Source organism: Mauremys mutica, chromosome 1, assembly GCF_020497125.1.
Source record: "Mauremys mutica isolate MM-2020 ecotype Southern chromosome 1, ASM2049712v1, whole genome shotgun sequence".
NCBI lineage: Eukaryota > Metazoa > Chordata > Testudines > Geoemydidae > Mauremys > Mauremys mutica.
In genome coordinates, this window is record NC_059072.1 from 27912457 (window position 1) to 27932302 (window position 19846).

The following is a 19846-nucleotide window of genomic DNA, read 5'->3' on the forward strand; positions in this document are numbered from 1 at the left end:
GTGCCGTAATGGCTGACACAATTTGTTGCATACTAGAACCACATTTTGTTGGTTCAAATATAAAGCTATTTCTGTACAAGTGTCAAAGTATTGCCTTGAGCTGCTCTGATTAAATCATTTTTATCACTGTATGGCCCTAACACATTCTTGCTAGGGAAGATGTTGATACACAGCATCTTTTTAATGTTTTTGATTTTTTTCCCTAAAGGAAGTCCTCAAAAGATATTCTTCAGGTGTAATGAGTAACTTCTGATTATTTAAACTAGTACCATATAATTCAACTTTTTACATACTATGCTGATGCTACTCACTTATTTTTGGATAAGTGAAACTATCACTTGCCAAAAGGCAATTAAAATAAAAACACACTCAAAGAGAAGACTTTAGAGAATTTTTTATCAGACAGCTGCTTAAGGTTGATATATTGCCCAGCTCTCCTGCAACAACTTCTTCCTATAGAAGAAAAGAAATCTAGTTAGATGTTCATTACACATGAGATTTCAGTATAGAATTTTCTTCTCTACATGTATCAGAAGGGTAGCTGTGTTAGTCTGGATCTGTAAAAGCAGCAGAGTGTCCTGTGGCACCTTATAGACTAACAGATGTATTGGAGCATGAGCTTTCCTGGGTGAATACCCACTTTGTTGGTCCGACAAAGTGGGTATTCACCCACAAAAGCTCATGCTCAAATACGTCTGTTAGTCTATAACGTGCCACAGGACATTCTGCTGCTGCTTCAGTACATGGTGTTCTTATCCCTTCCCAAACCACCATAGTTATTCTCCATCATATGTGGGAAGTAAAAATGGACTTGTGTGCTGGAAAAATAGGTAGTTACCCAGTTCTCATTTAAAAATAAAGTCCAATTCTGTACCCCTCCTCCCAAACAATCACAAACATGCCAAACTGAAGTTGAGGACACTTATGTACAATTAATTACATTTGAGGGGTATCTTGGTATGCTCTCCCCTTCCCAAATGTGTGCCTGGGATAGGGGGAACTTGTACAGGCTCAAAATAGGCATTAGGCTCCTACACAAGTGTCCAGGCTGCCTTGCTTGCCAGTCCACCCCTATGGCTTCTTCTGATCCCTGGCTGTAAACTGGACTCCAGCTCTGGCATCCTACTTTCCTGCTGCCTACATCTATGGAACAAGGCAGAGACTGCACTGTAACTCAAATAACTCGCCTTTGTAGAGAGCAAGAGGCAGTACAGGAAGGTTCTACAGGACAGAGATGGGGAAACAATGCTGGTCATGTGCATGCAGCAAAATGTCAAATTTGGTGTAGAAATGCTCAGTTCTTTTGGAAAAATGCCAATTTGCATAGCCTTGATAGCAAGAGTCCATAGGGTTTTGAAATGAATGGGGGAAATTAATTCCGCTAATTGTATCAGATGCTAAGCAGGCAGGTGACACTGCATTGGTTATGCTTAATTCATATTTTCAAGGTTCTCTCTGTTCTCATAATTTAAATGCTGAGATTCTGGAGCATAACTCCAGAATTTCAGCATCTAACTCCACAGCCAGTGAATTTGCTGCATTGAATACACAGAGCCCTGATTAAAATGTTGGTCCAAACCACACATTTTATTGGCTCAGTTGCTGGTGTATTGGTTGTTCTAATCTTTTTAAAAAGAAAAAAAATTAAATTACCAGGCTTCCTATAAAATACAGTAGTAGTTTTAACTAGATAATACTGAGGCTTTATGTACATGTATTGATAGTTAATTATAACTGAAAGGTTATCACTGCAGTCAAACACAAATGCTCCTGTGTATAGGTGGATATTACCAGCACTACTCTGTATCTCCAGAATATTCATCCAAGCTTCAGATATTTATTCTGATCAATTCCCTGTGGTATTGATTTGATATTTGGGATGTTTTCCCAAATAGAAATGTCAGCTGGTAAAAAAAAAATTAATGCAAGTGTCATTTCCACATACAGCTTTCAAGGAGACTGCTTTCAGAAACGACAAGAAAATCACTGCTGCTCTGCAGTTAGTACAAATACTCTTTAGAGCGAATAGTGGCACCAATAGCAAAATATCTGATCTACCCGTGGAAATATGATCACTTTCAGAACTAACTGAACTTTTTTGCTAGTGCTCCCCAGGATACTCCATAAACTAGAACATTATATTTTTAAACTTTTCCCCAGTCTATCACTACTCGTTTATTATGATCCATCTCACAGGGAAAACTAAATGTAATCCAATCACTTCTAGTTTAAATTTGACTTTATAGTGAAATTTTTATTCTTTAACATAATTAAAGGGTATGAACATAAGGTGACGAGTGCCTGATATTCAAACTGAAGTCGAGTAGCTGTGACTATTGAGTACTTTGTAGATTTAAGACCTGATTTAAAAAGTAATATTCAAAAGCATAATGTTTTTAGAAACCACTTAATACAAAATTCATGCAATTACAATTAGCTACAAATCTCTCTTCCATATAAAGCCAAAGGGTAAAAATGTCACTTTACTTACACTTCTTTCTTGAATATTTCCAGTGTGATAGTTGCATCTTCTTCATAAGGCAAATCCTGAGTACTTAACCCCAAGCTTTTAAGAGCTATAAACGTTTTAAAAAAAGAAAATCCTTTTAAACCTTGCAATGCAAACCCACAGAAGTCTAGTTTTACATCCAAAAATTCTGGCCCGGCGCTGCTGCCACCCCAGAGCTGCTCCAGGTAAGCGGTGCTGGGCCGGAGCCTGCACCCCTACCCTGAGCCCCCGCCACACCCCAACCCCGTGCCACACCCTGCACCTCTCCTGCACCCTGACAACCCCCTGCCCCGAGCCCCCTCTGCCCCAGCCCTACATTCATGGCCCTGTATGCAATTCCCACCCCCCAAGATGTGGCCCTCAGGCCAAAACATTTGCCCACCCTGATCTCCCTGGTAAACAAAATATAACTTTTTAAAGTTGCCAGCTCTACTGTAGATTATTTTTAGATCTTATTGGTCAAATATTGTGTTCAAGAGGCTGGGGGGGGGGGAGAGGTGGAAGGGGTGTCTCGTTTTGCATAATAAAAAAAGTTTTGCAACAAGTAAATTGTTTTTCTATCAATGCTAAATTCTGATGGGTTGAGAAATTTCTTTAATGAAACTATCTCACATTCTTTTGAGCAACTTGCATATTATAGCTTAAATGTTCTCTGCTGTATTAAAGTTCTCATCTGTAAATAAATAGCAAATCCATCTTAATTAAAAAATGCTAAGCAAGGAAGACAAACCTCCTTTGTACTGCACTAAGGTTATATAGCCTTGACTTGTAGTGTCCAGCATTTCAAACATAGCATCCAAATTTGATTCATCCACAAGATAAGGATATTCCACGTCAGTTAGTTTTGCAAACTTCACTCTTTCCAGTGCATGTATCAAAAACTCTCTTGGTCTTTCTGTAAAAGAATAAAGTTAACAAATCTTGTTGCTAGTATACATTCTTTAAACTGGGTTTACTAATTCTTACCATTAAATGCAAAAACAGTGAACTACAGTACAGTAGGATAAATTCTGTTTTTACCTCTACTGCACTAGCAGTGTAACTTTACATTTATTTTTACACTTGTGTATATTCAGTGATCTAGTTATCAGTTAATTCTTCAACCCTATAATTAATGCAAAATATTCTAGAAATATTAAGTTTGACAATCTCAAGGAAATACAAGTTATAGCAAAACCATTGTACTGTGAATCTGACATGAGACTTGAACTTGCCTGATGGTGCATAATGCTAACAACAGAATAGGAAGGGGCTGCTGTACTATTAAAGGTTATCTTCCATTGGCTGCTGTGTTAAATTATAACCGGGAGAGACTGCACTTTTTAAGATGCAGTAGCAGTTAATGAAATGGGTGAGGACAAACAAGTGTTCATATACTATACTGCTGAATGATCTCGATTAATTACCTGCTGGTTGTCAACCACTGTTCCACCTCTCAGTAAAACAGATTCTAATATCCAAGGCTCATGTGAGCAATTGGGGTGTGAGTGTTAGCTGCCACGTTTGATTAAAGGCCCTGAATTTAATGCATTACATTGTAAAATACTTTGACACCTTGATTGAAATCCTGGCCCTAATGAAGTCCATGGCAAAAAATTCCCATTTATGTTCAGTGGGGCCAAATTTTCACCATTTGAGTATAAAAAGGTGTTACATTACTTAAAATCAAATTCTATTTAGTATGTAAACAGTTGGCTATAGACTATATTAGCTTTAGCACTAGAAAGATATGGCTATTTGTATTTTGTATACACACTAGTAACTAAGGAAAAAAAATTGTTTTGAAATATTTAACTGTCACTTCATGCTGAAGCTTACTTTGTTACTTTATAAACATATACTGACTGTCCACTAGAGCAGGGGTGGGCAGACTACGGCCCGTGGCACTGCCACTTGTGGGCCTCCTGCCGCTCCTGGAAGCGGCTGGCACTACTTCTCTGTGGCCCCTGGGGGTGACAGGGGCCTCTGTGTAGTACCCTCACCTGCAGGCACCGCCCCCCCACCACAGCTCCCATTGGCTGGGAATGGGGAGCCATGGCCAATGGGAGCTTTGGGGGAGTTACTTGCAGGCAAGGGCAGCAAGCGGAGCCCTCTTCTTCTCCCCCCCTCGCAGGGGCCACAGGGACGAGTGGAGTGGTACAGTGGGGGGCCAGGGAGCCTGTCTTAGCCCTGCTGTGTGCTGCTGTCACCCCAGAGCCCCTCTAGGTAAGCAGCGCCAGGCTAGAGCCTGCACCCTGAATCCCTGCTGCCCCCCAACCCCATGCCCTGAGCTCCTTCATACACCCTGCACCCCTCCAGTGCCTCGAGCCCCTTCCTGCACACTGTACCCCCTCCCATACACTGCACTCCAACCCCCAGCCCTACATTCATGGCCATTTGCAATTCCCCCACCCAGATATGGCCCTTAGGTCAAAAAGTTTGCCCACCCCTGCCCTAGAGCCTTGCAAAGGGGCAGTGGGGCAAACTGCTAGCTTATAACCAAGGCCTTATGTATGCTTTATGGCACATTAGACCTAAGTTACATGCCAATGCCCTCAGAATTATTTAGCAGCAAAATACTGAATTCTGCAGCAAAGTGAATGACTTTATAAGCACTTAACCTTCAGTTTTAATGAAGTAATTATAAAAAAGAATTGAAATGTGAAAATGTATCACTACTGTCTATAATAAAATTTGAAACATATCAGATTCCTGCATAACTCAGGCATGACAGTCTTTGGAAAAATTATAATGTACGTATAATAAGCTCTTCTCTTAATTAAATGGTATCTTAAATTGCCCATTAATGATTATTGTTAAGATACCAGTACCTTAGCTGTAAATTTATAGTCAGAGGAAGTAATGCAATTAAAAAAATCATTTACAATAGTTTAATAGACGTTGTGTGGAACCTTAAATCTGCTAAAGGTATGGCTGCACTTCACACCACGTGTGGCAGCATGCAGACCAGGGGTCGGCAACCTTTCAGGAGTGGTGTGCTGAGTCTTCATTTATTCACTCTGATTTAAGGTTGTGTGTGCCAGTAACACATTTTAATGTTTTTAGAAGATCTCTTTCTATACGTCTATAATATATAACTAAACTATTGTTGTATGTATAGTAACTAAAGTTTTTAAAATGTTTAAGAAGCTTCATTTAAAATTAAATTAAAATGCAGAGCTCTCCAGACCAGTGGCCAGGACCCGGGCCGTGTTAGTGACACTGAAAAAATCTGTCAGCTTAGTACCTGGGCTATTAGATAGGTTTAGAGCAATTGTATAAACATTATTCAGCCTTTAGGTTGAAGAATGGAATTTATGGTTAATTACAGTCTAGTGGTATCCTGCATCAACAATTGATAAACATCCACTAGGCTGGATGCAGTCAAATAATGTACAACAAATCACATTGTCCACATGGAAGTAGTTGGTCAAGCACGGGCTAGTCATTTTCACGTTATAGTTCTGCCTGGGGGGGGGGGGGCACCGAAGGTCCCGCCATAGTGCTAGGTGCTGTACAACTGAATAATACAAGGCCATTTGCCTAGCAATCTATGTGTACGACAAGCTGCAACAGGTGCACTGAACAGGGTGGGGGCAAGACGTGATGCAGGACTATTAGAGCACGTGAGGGTTTTACACAGGCAGCCGGCGCATCAGCTCGAGCGGCGACGGCAGCGTCCTGCAGGCACCAGGAGGGGCACGAGCGCTGGCTTTGCCCAGCTGCAGGGGATGAGTCCGGAGGCCACGAGAGGCAGGTTGCGCCGCTCACGCCTCGGCGGCCCTTACGGGCCATAAATCCGGGCCTGGCGTTAAGGCACGAACCGCGGATGGCGGCACCAAAGCAATTCCCCCCCCTTTCAGCCACATCCCGACCCCCGCGCGGTAGGCGCGCAAAGCCCCACAGCCCGCGCACGGCGCCGCCGCCGGCTGTGACTGGGTCTAGCCGGCCCGGTGCTGAGCTCAGTCACGCGGTCCCGGCGGCGGGGCGGGGCATTATGGCCCCCCTCCCCCGGCCCCGACCCCTCCGGTCCCCTGCCAGGGGCTCAGCGCCCCGTCAGCCTCGCGCGGACTCCGAGCCCCTCCCCCAGTGCCGCGCCGCCGTACCGGGCCGGTGGTAGAGCAGCAGCGCGCTCAGGTTGTGCAGCAGCTCCGGGATCTTGTAGCGCTCCAGGTACTCGCGGCCCTGCTGCTCGCCCGCCGCCATCCCGCGTTGCTAGGAGACCGACCACGCGGCCACACCTCCACCACGTGACCCGCCCCCGCGGCAGCGGTCGGGGCGTCCAGTCCCTGAGACCCAACCAAACGCCGCCTGGCGGAAGGCGCCGCTGCCGCTCCGGGACTGCCGGGAGGGAGGTGCCTGCGCGCGGGCAGGGCAGGCCCGGCCCCGCCCCCGGCTGCTGCGCCGTCAGTGACGGGGCTGAGGGAGCCCGTCTCGTGCGAGCACCTCTTAGCTGTAGGAACATGCTACTTAGGGGGCACTGAGCATGCGCAGTAACAGCTGCTGGAGTGACGGCCCTTCACCCTGCCCTTACTTGGCATCCAGTGCTGCAGCCGGTGCTTTACGGGGGATAAAAAGGGGCAAATCGGAGCAGGGGGCGGCCAGCAGAGGGGGCAGAAATTGAGAACAGTTTCTCACACTACACCCCCACAGGCGCGCCACCCCGCCCCCGCCAGCCAGTGTCAGCAGGAACCAACGCCACCCCCCCCCAGCTCCCGCCATCGGGGTAGCAGCCTGGTGCTGGGGGAGACTCTTGCATAGCCAGCGCCGGGCACCCTGTAAGGGGAACGGGACAGCCCGTGCATGGGGGCAGTTCCAGCGGCACCATCCACTCGGACCTGGTGGCATGGTCAAAGTGCCAAGAGCAGCAAGTGCCTGGGGCGGTGACCAAGCTGAGAGGGGACGAGGGGCAGAGACCCAGCCCTGTGGTGAAGGACAGAGGCTGGGCCAAGACACTGAGAGTGGCACACAGTGCAAGGGGCAGTCCGGCTTGGTGGCACGTCATGGGGGCCTTGAACCATGGGGGGAGGAAGGGCTGTGGCAGAGTTGGGGCCCCAGAAATTTTTTTACAACTGTGTTATACTCCTGGGGAAATTCACTCACACTGGTAACAATTCACTAAGTGGGCAGGCTGCTACATTCTGCTCTGCCTGAGGGGACAGAGCCTGCTCCACGTCTTCCTCCCCAGAAACACACCACAGACCTGCCCCTCCACACCGAGTATGCTGCAAGAGCAAGTGAGAGGGACAGTGTGTCTCGCTCTCCCACACATATGATTGCCCAGCTCTCCTGTCCGGCAGTCATTTATCTCTCTACTGGCTGCTCCGGATGCCCAAGCTGACCTGTCTGCACTGCCAACAAGGGGCGCATGACCTCTTTTGCAGCTTCCCTTTGCTTCTCCATCAGAAGTCATTTTTCTGTGGGGAAGCAAAGAAAGCTGCGGGGGGGGAGGGGCATGAATTCTGCACAGCGATGCAGAATTCCCCTGAGTAAAGACTTCACCCACCCCATTGTTGTAGCTGCGCATTCCTTGTACATCAGGTTTTCTAAACCTCTGCTGTGTTGTTGCTCTTTTCTGGACTCTAGTTTAGCCACACATTTTCTAAAGTACTCCAGCTCAGGCCTGCCCCGGGCTGAGTAGAGGCAGACAGTTACTTCCCCTCTCTTACACACAACACTCCTGTTATTATAGCCCCAGATACTACTGGCCTTTTTCACAAATGCATTAATTTGTCATCTTCTGTTCAATTTGTGATCCACTGTAATGCCCAGATCCTTTCCCACAGCACTACCACCTCTCTGGTAAAGAGGGTGATTAAACCCTATTTGAGTGAATGAGGCCATTCAAAAAGGAGTAGCAAGGGATAAGGAAATGGGAACAAGAACTTGAGCCTGAAGGGCTCCAGCGGAGTTGGGTGGAAGAGATGTCAAAGGTAACACAGAGTGGCTGGAGAAGTAAGGAGAACCCAAAGAGGACAGAGTCTTAGAACCCAAGAAAAGATATGCCAGCAGGGGAGAAGAGAGTACAGGGTTTGGCAGCAGAATGGCCAACGTGGCTGAGGCTGGTGTGTGGGGTTTAAGATTTAACCAGTAAAAGATCATCTCAGATCTTGGTGAGAGCTATTTCTGAGGAGTGGAAAGGATAGAAGCCAGACTGAGTGGATCTAGTGCTTAGTTGGTATGTGAATCCATGGAATTTCCCATACCTTGAATACTACATGCAGTTCTGGTCATCCCCATCTCAAAAAAGTTATAATAGGAAAAAGTACAGAGAAAGGCAACAAAAATCATTAGGGGTATGGAACAGCTTCCATCTGAGAGATTAAAAAGATTGGTACTGTTCAGCTTGGAAAAGCACTGACTGAGCAGAGATATGATAGAAGACTATAAAAGCATGAGTGGTGTGGAGAAAGTGAATAAAGAAGTGTTCTTCTTCGAGTGATTGCTCCTATGCATTCCAGTTAGGTGTGCGCGCCGCGCGTGCACGGCATCTCGGAACTTTTTTACCCTAGCAACTCCGGCGGGCCGGCTGGCGCCCCCTGGAGTGGTGCCGCTATGGCGCCTGTTATATACCCCAGCCGGCCCGTCCGCTCCTCAGTTCCTTCCTTCAAGATATTGGGTTAGATGGGCCTTGGGTCTGACTCACTATAGTCATAAGTTCTTAGTGTGATGGAAAGAAGTCAATACAGTTGGTGTAAAAAGCCTGCTCCCTGATTCTAGATGTTCCTTCAGGGGAAGAGGGAGTGGGGAGTGCTGCTCTGCAGAGACAAAAGGATCAAGGGTGGTTTGTACACAGGAAAAGGAGGCAGAGGAGATTGTGAGGAAGGAGGTGGGAAATAGCTAGCTGTCAGGAGAGGATAGGGACTGGAAGAGGAGAGCAGACAGTCAGTGACTGTCAGAATATCCTCTTCAAGAAATCAACCCTGAGTGATACCAAATTAGTGAACACTAAGTCAGCTTACAACAATGGGAAGTGCTACTCCCATAGTAAGTGGTTTAGCAGTGTGAGATTTTATTGTGTACTGTATTTGCTTTAAGTGGGAGGCTGAAAGTTCAGCCACCTAGATTCCACTACACTAGCATTGTAACTGAAAAACTTAGCTTTCCTGAAGTGCTCACTTTGTAGCACAGCTGCATTTAGTTAATATCCAGGAAAACAAATTATACTCTGTTGATCTTAACATTTTCTTCAAGTACTGTGAACATCAGCCACATTTATTTCCTTTTGTGGCAATGTGATGTAGTCCTTTAATAGTCTCTTAAGTCTCCTTCCCTCTGGACTGGCTTAATGAGGTAAATGTTTTAATTAGCCCCTTACTAAGAGCTGTTTGGTCTCTCTCTGTCAGTTGAGTGTCCAGCAGAATACTTTGTCAGAGGATAACAAAACGTTCACGTGCCATCTAGTGGAGCATTGTTAAATGTATGGCTCAAAATTATTAGTGCTATGTTGACAGCTTCTCACTGTTACATCCTGAGGTCTTTAATCATGCAAAACTCCCACTGAAGTGATTTGGTCAGCTACAGGTTGTGAAATTTGGCATTGAGAGATTTTTAAAAGGATGACTGCTGCTCTCCCTCTGCTGCACAATCTAGAGAGATGCTTCAGCTCCATATTTCAGTTAGTCTGATCTTTGCTATGCCTAAACAAATGTGTGAAATGTGGATGACTCAGGGAAACCTCTCTCCACATACAGAATCAATTATCACAACCAGGAATAAGGAACAGGATGTTCCAGTCACACTGGAAACCTAGGGATGAATGTCTTTGTAAACAGCGTGACAGGGAAGATCAAAACTGAAACGGTCTTTCTATTCCCCCAAAATATGAAATAGGAAAAAGATGCTTAAGAGTAAGATTAAAAAACAAAAGAAACTGAGTGTAGCTCTGGAAGGAATAAGCAAGAGTGGAAAGATGCAACAGCAGGCCACCAAATCAGAAACAGACAATACTGGGCATGTGGGATAAAAGCCTATTACTCTATTCTAGACCTTTCTGTATTTAATCCTTTGCCAGCACTAGTATATCATGTTATAGCACTAAAGATCTCTGAATTAGTCTGATAAAGGAATATAGTCAAAAAGGAGGCTGCAGAATTCTCTACCTATCATCATACCCGCCAGCAATCATTACAGGTTTTTAACACCTGGTGTCCTGGCATGTATGGGTATGTCTACACTGCAATTAAAAATCCATGGCTGGCCTGTGCCAGCTGACTCAGGCTTGTGGGACTTGGGCTAATGGGCTGTTTGGAGCTTGAGCTGGTGCCCAGGCTCTAGGACCCTGCAAGGTGGCAGTGTCCCAGAGCCCAGGCTGCATTCCGAGCCCAAATGTCTACACCACAATTAAACAGCCCCTTAGCCAGCTGCCGGTGTCTAAGTGCAGTGTAGACATACCCTCTGAGAGCCGCCTCTTCCTCCGAGAAGCAACCAGGGGATACTAGGGCCACTTTCATCCTTGACTTCCCTTCCCCTTCCAGTCAAATTAGCAGTTCAGGCTTTGCAGAGAAGTTGCACATTGTTTTCCGGGAGGAGGGGAGGAAACCTGGGAACAAAGCTAGTCCTGAGGGGCAGGGAAATGCACATAACTACAGTAATAAGAGGAGAACAAGGATGAACAGAGGGCTGGAGAATATGGGGGCAGAGGGAAACTTCAGAGAGGGTAATATGGAAGGGCAGAGAGGGAGACCATGAGGAGCAAGAAGCCAGAGGGAAAAGGGAACATGTATGTAAGGGACAGGAGCAGGAAGGGAGGCCAATGGTTGGTGAGGAAATGGAGAAGGGGGAAGAAAAAAAAAAAGTTTCCCCACCCCAGCAGTTAGGAGAAAGCCAGAGGAGACACTCATCTTTGTTGCTACAGTGAAGGCAGAATTTTAAATCTAAATTATCACACACAAATTGGGGGGGGGCGGCACTTTTATGGGGAAAACCTAAATGCTTCAAAATGACAAAGCAAACTATTATGAGAGAAGCCAAACATTGGGTGAGTTGGGAAAAAAGGATTTAACCAAGTTTCGTGGCTGCATAACGTGTGGAATATGGAGATGCTTGTGGCTAAGAGTTTGTCAGCAGCTCCAGGATAAAGTGTATTTTCAGGGATTTAGAGTGTCTTGCTGTTGGAAACTGAATTTGGCTGAAAGTTAGTATACAACCTATCAATGAAGCTGAACTTTGTCACTTCACATTTTTTAATCTCTTAGGCCTGGTCTACACTGGGGGGGGTGTCGAACTAAGGTACGCAACTTCAGCTACGCGAATAGCGTAGCTGAAGTCGAACTACCTTAGTTCGAGTTACTTACCCGTCCTCACGGCGAGGGATCGACGTCCGCGGCTCCCCCGTCGACTCCGCCACCGCCATTCGCGGTGGTGGAGTTCCGGAGTCGACGGGAGCGCGTTCGGATTTCGATATATCGCGTCTAGATGAGACGCGATATATCGAACTCCGAGAATTCGATTGCTACCCGCCGATCGGGCGGGTAGTGAAGACGTACCCTTAGTAATGCATGAGCCGAAACTGCCCAGGGACTTAAAAGGTGTAACGGAGAAGGATAGTGGCTTGAGGGCTGAGGCTGGACACACTGCAGTGCTGGCTTGATTCGGAAGTAGGTTCATGAAATAGCATTTCCTAAATCAGTGTGCAGGAGCCAGATTAGTCCCAGGGGACATGGGGAAGAGGAGAGGAGCAATTGTATTGAGAAAGCTGCACGTCTCCAAATCCGTCTTGCCCCCACCAGGGGACTCCTTTTAATACCGACTGCTTTTTGCCTCTGCTTCTGCTGAGTGCCTTGCTAGCTCTTAGGCCAGGTCTACAATACAGACATATTGCTGTGAAAAATTCACACCCCGGAGCAATGTAGTTATGCCAACCTAGCTCCTGGTGCAGATGGTGCTATGTCAGTGGGAGTGCTTCTCCTGTCAACATAGCTACCATCTCTTGCGGCTCTGGATTAACTATGATGACAGGAGAATCTCGCCTGTTGGCATAGAGTGTCTTCAGTTAAATGCTCCAGTGGCACAGCAGCACTGATGCAGTGTTTTAGGCATAGACCTGCCCTCAGAGAGAGAAGCTGGGTGAGGAAATATCTTTTGCTGGTGAAAGAGAGACGCTTTTGAGTTTACACAGCGTTCTTCAGCTCTGGGAAAGTATTCAGTGTCACAGTTAAATACAAGGTGAAACAGATTGTTTAGTATAAGTAGTTAACACATATGTGAACTCCTCTGGGAATTCTGCGCAAAAAAAAAATTCTGTGCACATGACTTGGGGGAGTCAGGAGTAACGGAGGAGCTGAGGGAGAGGGAAGGAGCCTGGGAGTGAACCTGGAGGGTTGTTGGGTGTGGGTGGGAGAAATATGGAACAGGGTAGCCTCCCCCATGCAGACCCTGGCTGACCTCTAGCTTCTATCATTCAGTCAGGCACATCTGCCCCTATCCGTGTGTGTCCCTGCAGCATACTTCCCACCTTCCACGAGTCCCCACACCGCCCTCCTACCTGTGTCCCTGCAGCCTCCCCTCCCCTGTTCCCATGTGGCCTTGCAGCCTATCTACCCCCATCCCCATGTGTCTCTGCAGCTCTGTCCCCATGTGGCCCTGCAGCCCTCCTCCCATTCAGCCACTGGCTCAATGCTGTCATCCCACTAGCTTCTGAGCCCATGCCACAGTCTGTCCCCACCACACTAGTCCTTCTGAACCCCACTCTGTGACCCGCCCAATAGCGCCACTCTGTCCGTTCTGTGCCTCCTCACCTGGCCCCGCTGTGAGGAATGCAGACTCTCCCCATCCCTCTCTGCTGGCTTGCTGCTCTCTCTTCTGGTGCCACAGCAGCCCCTGGTGGGTGAAAAGTGTAATTGCAGTGCCTCTTCAGCAGAATCTATATTCTGCAGAGAAAAAATATCTGCATGTGCGCAGTGGTGCATAATTCCCCCAGGAGTAACATATTGTAAGAGACCATTCAAGGTAAAGTAGCCAGTTAACACTGCAGTCATAAGACAAAAAAGGGGGTTAGTGGGTTACAGATTACAGTGTCTTTATTAAATCCATTATATTTAGTGTCTAGTAAAGTTATGAATTTAAGATGCCAGGCTCATCTTTTGAAGATGTTGTGCTGGTTTCCTTTGAAGATGAGGACAGAGGTCAGATGTGGAACAATCACTTTGTGAAAAGTGTTAGCACTTGGTTAATTATTAAGTATTAGATATTATGCCAATATTTTATTTAGTGTTTTGGGGTGAGAGGAAAACATAGGCAACAGGATGTGTTACTTCCTGCCCCAAAACTCAGTCTCTCAAACTGGCCAGTTCCCTGTTGGACAAAAACGCGGTAATTTCCAGTTCCCTGCTGGGTAAAAACCCTGGCTAATTTCCAGTGTCTAGGTGAGACTGTCAGGGGTTGCTTTGCTGAGGGCAAGGGAGGATTTGATTGCCATGAGGAGAAGGGCTGGAGAGGGGTTATGATTAGCAGGCAGAGACTGTAGCTTGCTAACGTTATGTTTTAGTCACTAGAAAATGTGTTATTTTTGTTTTGTTTGTAACCATCCCTGTCTCTCTTTTTCTCTTGCTTGGTACCACAAATCTATGTTGTTTATTAATAAACTTATTTTTGTTTTATTATAAATTCGTCCCAGTGCTGTTACACTAAAATAAGGCATTCAGCCTCAGTTGAACCAGCAGGCTGGTGTGTATTCTGTCTCCTTGGAGACAATGGACCACTAATTTCTGAGTGTGTCCAGTCACAGGGACTGGACATTGCAGAGAGATGTCTCTGGGGAACTCGGAAACTGGGGTTCACTGCATTTTACCTGAAAGGTAAGGTTTAGACTGGCAAATTCTTGAGGAGTTTGTTGGTGAGGCCGACCGACTGGTGTGGCGGGGAGCTGTCACAGTTTAAGCTCTGCCAAAGCTCTCACCTGCTGAGGCAGAGGGGTAACAGGGGTTTACGGTTCTGGGCACCTCGAGAACGCGTCACAGAACCCCATTAGTCCAACTGGCTGGTTCTCCGCAGTGGAGTTAATCTTACCCTGTGAAATGAAGAAAAGTACAATTTCAAAATATATACACATTTGTTTTTAAAGTTAAATAATGACACTGCACATTTTTTCTTACAAACATATAAATTATTTTATTTACAAAGCCATGTTACAAAAAAAAATAATAATAATAAAGCAAAAAACAAAAAATACAATCGCTCACTAGAGAATATCTCCAGGCCCGGTGTTGAACCATGGCAGTATCAATCAGATACATGTTTGTTCTGTTTTTCCTTTTTTAAAACTGTAAGCCATAGAATTTACTATTTACACCTACTTTAGACATTTATTCTGCTTACAATTATCACAAGCATGGAATGAATTCTATTTGATACTGCTAACACAGAAAGGTGCAGGACAAAGAATGAAAATACTTAGTGTTACAAAATATGGACTGTAGAAAAGAAATTGACTGTACAAGTATGGCATTATTTTTTAGAATGATTGGACATGCTTTCTTCAAAAGTTTTCTGGAAAATTTTCTAAAATCTGAAGTAGGAAAGCACAATATAGCAGGTGCAAATTCATTTCTGTGCAACAACAGTTATTTAATATACCCCATGACTGACCAGCTATGCAAAACCCACAGAGTTTTGTTAAAGTGCCATGGGTCAACAGCATAACAAAATATAAGGTGTAAATAGAAAAATTTCATTTTTTTCTTTTTTTAAAACAATAGATCACTGAGAATCAGCAATAATAGAATATGCTGTATAAACTATTCTCTACAAAGGTCGATCAGCACTATTTACAATTGTTACATCAATACAAAAGAAGGCATACAAGTTATCCAAGTCGCTTTTTTTATTTTTTTTATGGCTGACGGGCCTATGCATTGCGTATGTGTAACAACCAAAGCTTCTGAGCCTAGATTGCTGGAAACAAATCACAAGATCTTCAGGCAAATGAGGGAGAAAAAGAACTGCGAGTGAATGCTACACTAATAATGCATTATAGGCTGGTCCAGTTTATATCCATTTTTAAAACGGTTTATTTCCATTTCACTTTTCAGGCTGAAGTTTTTAATACATATAAAATCAAATAATGCTTCTTTAATGAAGGGAGAAATACCATGGGTTTTCACTTGATACTTAGCTTTCACCAAATGCTGTCAGGCCTAAGCCAGTTGAAAACAAATTTAAGCAGCATTCAAAGGTTAGTCTCCATGTTCCAGATTTCCAATTAAAAGATGCATGTAAAGAGCTAAACATTCTTAAAACTACTGAATTACTCCTTCAGTCACTGACAAGCATTATTTCTGAGAAGCAGCCACTGAATCCCACAAGCAATGTTTTTCCTCTGGAAGCAGAGGGACACTTCATCAATTACAGAGGGTAACTTTGTTACTAAGATTTTTAAATTCCTGCAGTTTTACAACTCAAAATAAATTAAAAAACAAACATAGTTCTGCTTCTAAAACTGAACAAGACAAAAATTGTGCAAAAATAACAAAGATATGTACACATTTTTCAGTCTGAAGAAATGTTCAATAAAAACATAATTCAAAGAACATTTTAAAAATATAAACATTGCTTAAACTTTCCTACATTTCATACTGTTTCTGAAACTATTCCGGTCAGCTAGCTCCGAAATACAGTAAAACATAAATTATTACAAAATTAACACTATAAAAATTTACTTTAAGAATATCTTCTAAACTTTTTTCAAAGGGTCTAGCCTTGTTTACAATTCCTTAAACATTTTATAATTCTTAAAATCTGCCTTAAGCCTTCTTTTTTTAAAAAAGAAAAAAGTAATCTCCTTACTATCTGCAGTCTCTCCTTCCCCCAAGATGTAAATAAACCAGCATATAAGTGCACTTTTAACACTGTAGAAATAAAAATTAACTCCTCTGTACTAATGTTCCAGTACCTGGTATCAATTTTCTGATTATAAAATCTACATTTTATATAAAAAAAAATCAGTAATCCTATAAGAAACACTGTCAGTGCAATTCTATTGATGCAAACCGATTTGTTCAACTCCTGTCCTTGCAAACCCAAGTTGTTTAATGAAGCAAACCAGTAGTATGATCTTAGGGGTCACAACTCCCACCACGATATGGGGAATTTTTCTGTTGCATTCCTACTAACTTTAGCAGGAGTTAGATGTGTATATCCTCCATGCATTGACTGGAGTACAGACTCCTTAAGAGCCTGATCCTGAGAGATGCTGAGCACTCAGAACTGCCAATGAAGTCAATGGGAATTATGGGTGCTGAGCACACCCATCAAAATTAGTTCTTAAAGTTGCAATGCCCCAATTGTTACAAACTGCTGAGAAATGCACTAGGTAATATTTTTTATCCATAAGACAAGCATAAATCCAGAGATTACTGTAGTTTGTAATTAATGATGTCCCCCAAAATTGTTAATTTAAAATCCAAGCCATGAATTAGATTATTTTGGAATGTCCACTGTTACTGTTGTAAGAAACAAAGGGAGCAAAGCAACATTAACAGCTTGAGAAGGCATGAAACAGAACAAAAGCAGAATGCACAGATCAGTGGCAAATACAAGCGAGAAACTAAACAATCCACTGTTATAGCAGTTTTCTGTAAATTTCATTTAGAACCACAAACTGCTAAAAGGTTAAATCCACCTGCAGGACACAGAAAATAAAAACTTTGTGGTGTAGGGTTGCTGAGAGCTAGAGATTATAGGCTGGTTCCTTTTCCTTGCTATGGAAGAGTCCTTATCCTACCAGTCCGATTTGATGTTTTCTAAAAGAGAAACCAGAGCCAATTTCAAAACCATGAAACATTTCCCAGTACATGCGCTTGTTCATTCAATACTGTAACAACTTTAATAATGCACCTGCAAAGGCTAGAAAAGGAATTTATTTGTTATGAGATTTAAGAAAAACAAAGTTTAATCCCTTTTGAGAAATACATTCTCTTTTTCTAAGAAATAAATAAACTCATTACATTAGACTCCAATGAAAAGAAGCTGTATCAAATATGCTGTTTGTTTCTTGTTGAGACTGTGTGTAGGGTTTAAAAAAAAAAAGAGATTCAGTGATACACTGACTTAATGAACACAAGAATCAGGGCAAATGTGAAATAACAAACAGGAGGCAGTTCTAAATAATCTTTTCCTTATACATCACATCTCCACTAGCCTTAGGCAGAAAAACTATTGTAATCCCAAATGACATACAATGCATTGTCACCTCTTACTACAGTGATCTGGTTATACATATTTAAAAACCATAATACAAGGGCTTGAAATATTAAAACAGTCAGGTACCTAAAAATATTACAAAGACAAAAAAATGATTAATTATAAATCTAATGCAGGGATGGATGTTATGGCCAGTAATTCTGGGGAAGTCTGCTTTTAGTTCGCAGCTGACATCAACAGGTAGAAGACATTTTCATGTAAAGTCATCATTTTACCAGCTCCATTGTGGTTTATTAAAAACCACACAGTGCAGGCTACTGTGACAATATCCTGATTGCTGCAACTTTCAGATACCAGATCAGTTTATGTAATTGACAAAAATCTTATAAAAAGAGACATGGCCATGTAGCGTAAGCCTAATATTTGACTTCCAGAGCACTCTGTTGGCAATTCATATGATCAGTATTAACCCCAATCATTCAAAAACCTTGAGTCAGGCCCCACTAAATCATGATATTTAAAAACAACAATATATTTTGGTTTATTTGCGTTTAGGGTTCATGTTTTCAAGCTTCAAATATTGCAATGCTTGATAAAACTGCAAGAGCTGGCAACAGTGTAATGCTTCTGTTTATGTACGACTGCCACAAAATCAATGTTTTGTACTCTTGGGTTCTCACTGGTGGATCCAGTACAGCAGTTAACTAACAAGCCTTATTCCTGGGGTGTGTATAGATGATGCAGCTGAAAGAACAAAACAGGAATTGCCCCTTAAATCAACCAAACATCTGTATTACGCCTTGTAACAGCTTTCACCCCGACTGTATTTGGCATTTGGATGTCATTCTCTCAAAACAAAAAGCCAGTGTGCAAGGAGAGATTTTCCAATGAATTTATTTATTAATAGTAGTTCTTCCTCCAGGTACTTCCTCCTTTAAATCAGCAAGCAAGGGGGAATAAATTATTTTATTTTAGGTCATATTTTGGTAGTTCATCTCTAAATGATGGTGATTCAGATTATTGTCAATGAGGGAAAATGATGCAAGCTATCAGCATTAGGACTATCACTATTCCTGCTGTTTGTTTCTCTCCTCCCTTGTCTACATGGGGAAAATTGACCAGTATTGACTGCTTTGTGAGTGGCGTACTTATTCCTGAAGAAAGTCACTTCTATTTTGAAGTAGACTGTCCATATTGGGAATAGTTATGGGGGAATATCTTATCATTCCCTGGGGACTTGATACAATGGGAAGGCTTGCGTGTTCCAATGACCCTGAGAGCTAGCCTGGTGGGAGTTTAACTCCTGGTAGGGCCGTCCAAGCTGGACATGTCAAAGGGTAGAGACCAAATGAAAAGCAGTCCACAAGTCCGCCAGGTTGAGCAACAGGCCAACAACCTGCCCTCTCAAACAAGCTGCGTTACAGAAACACAACAAGGTAGTCATTCCAGCAAACAGTGGGATAGACAGAGATGGCAGAGCGTTGTTCATGTCCTGAGCGATGTCTGATGGTGTGGGAAGGAGTCAGATTCAGAGTACCGTATAGACTCGTTCATAAGCCGAATATTTTTGGTAAAAAAGTGACGCATCAAAGAGCGGGGGTCGGCTTATAAACCGGTCTACACCAAAATTTGATGATTTTAAACTCTATGGAATCACTGAATTGAATATCTAATACATTGCCATTTTGTTTACCTGGAGTGTCTGCAGGCATGGAGCCCCTAAGCCCCCTGTGGCCGCGGTTCCCCATTCCCAGCCAATGCTGGGAGCTGAGGGGCTTCATGCCTGTGAATGCTCCAGGTAAACAAAATATTTCTCTGCTCTACTTCTCTCTTCTGATTGCTGCTGCATCAGCCTAGTCAGTTTCCTTTTGCAGTGAGTTTTATGTGTAAAGCTCTGTTTCAGCTGCTGCTGGCTGGTGTTCCACCACATCAGAGACAGCTGGCCAGGCAAACGACAAACTGACTGGGCAGTGGTGTGGGTGGCCAACAATATGCAGGAAACTCACCATCCATACACTCTTTGGGAGCAATAAACAGCTGCAAAAAGAATCTTAATGAGGGGCGGGGGGAATCTAATCATTTATAAAAGGAGGATTAAATCTACAGAGGACAAAGCTTAAAAATATAATTTAATACATAAAATGATTCAAACTTTACTTGACAGAGTATCTGCTGTTGGACTACTGAAGTGAACTTTTGCTTAAAAACAACAACCCC

The 19846-nt window shown here is 43.6% G+C and overlaps 2 protein-coding genes across 5 annotated transcripts in view; both read right to left on the bottom strand.

The window, feature by feature from the left end:
* Positions 1-9: 9 nt before the first annotated feature.
* On the bottom strand, positions 10-6743 carry EFCAB10 (EF-hand calcium binding domain 10). The gene is made up of 4 exons (XM_045030760.1): positions 6595-6743; positions 3240-3404; positions 2492-2576; positions 10-453 (listed from the first exon to the last, which is right to left on the bottom strand). The coding sequence occupies exons 1-4, from the start codon at positions 6692-6694 to the stop codon at positions 411-413; spliced, it is 393 nt and encodes a 130-aa protein (XP_044886695.1). The 5' UTR covers positions 6695-6743; the 3' UTR covers positions 10-410.
* Positions 6744-14572: 7829 nt separating this feature from the next.
* The window catches only part of ATXN7L1 (ataxin 7 like 1), a 162006-nt gene continuing 156732 nt past the window's right edge, over positions 14573-19846 (bottom strand). For all 4 annotated transcript variants that reach the window (XM_044984633.1, XM_044984651.1, XM_044984642.1 and 1 more), the window contains one exon: positions 14573-17229. In XM_044984633.1, coding sequence (XP_044840568.1) covers positions 17188-17229 — 42 coding nt within the window. In that variant the 3' untranslated portion in view covers positions 14573-17187. The remainder of the gene's footprint in view (positions 17230-19846) is intronic.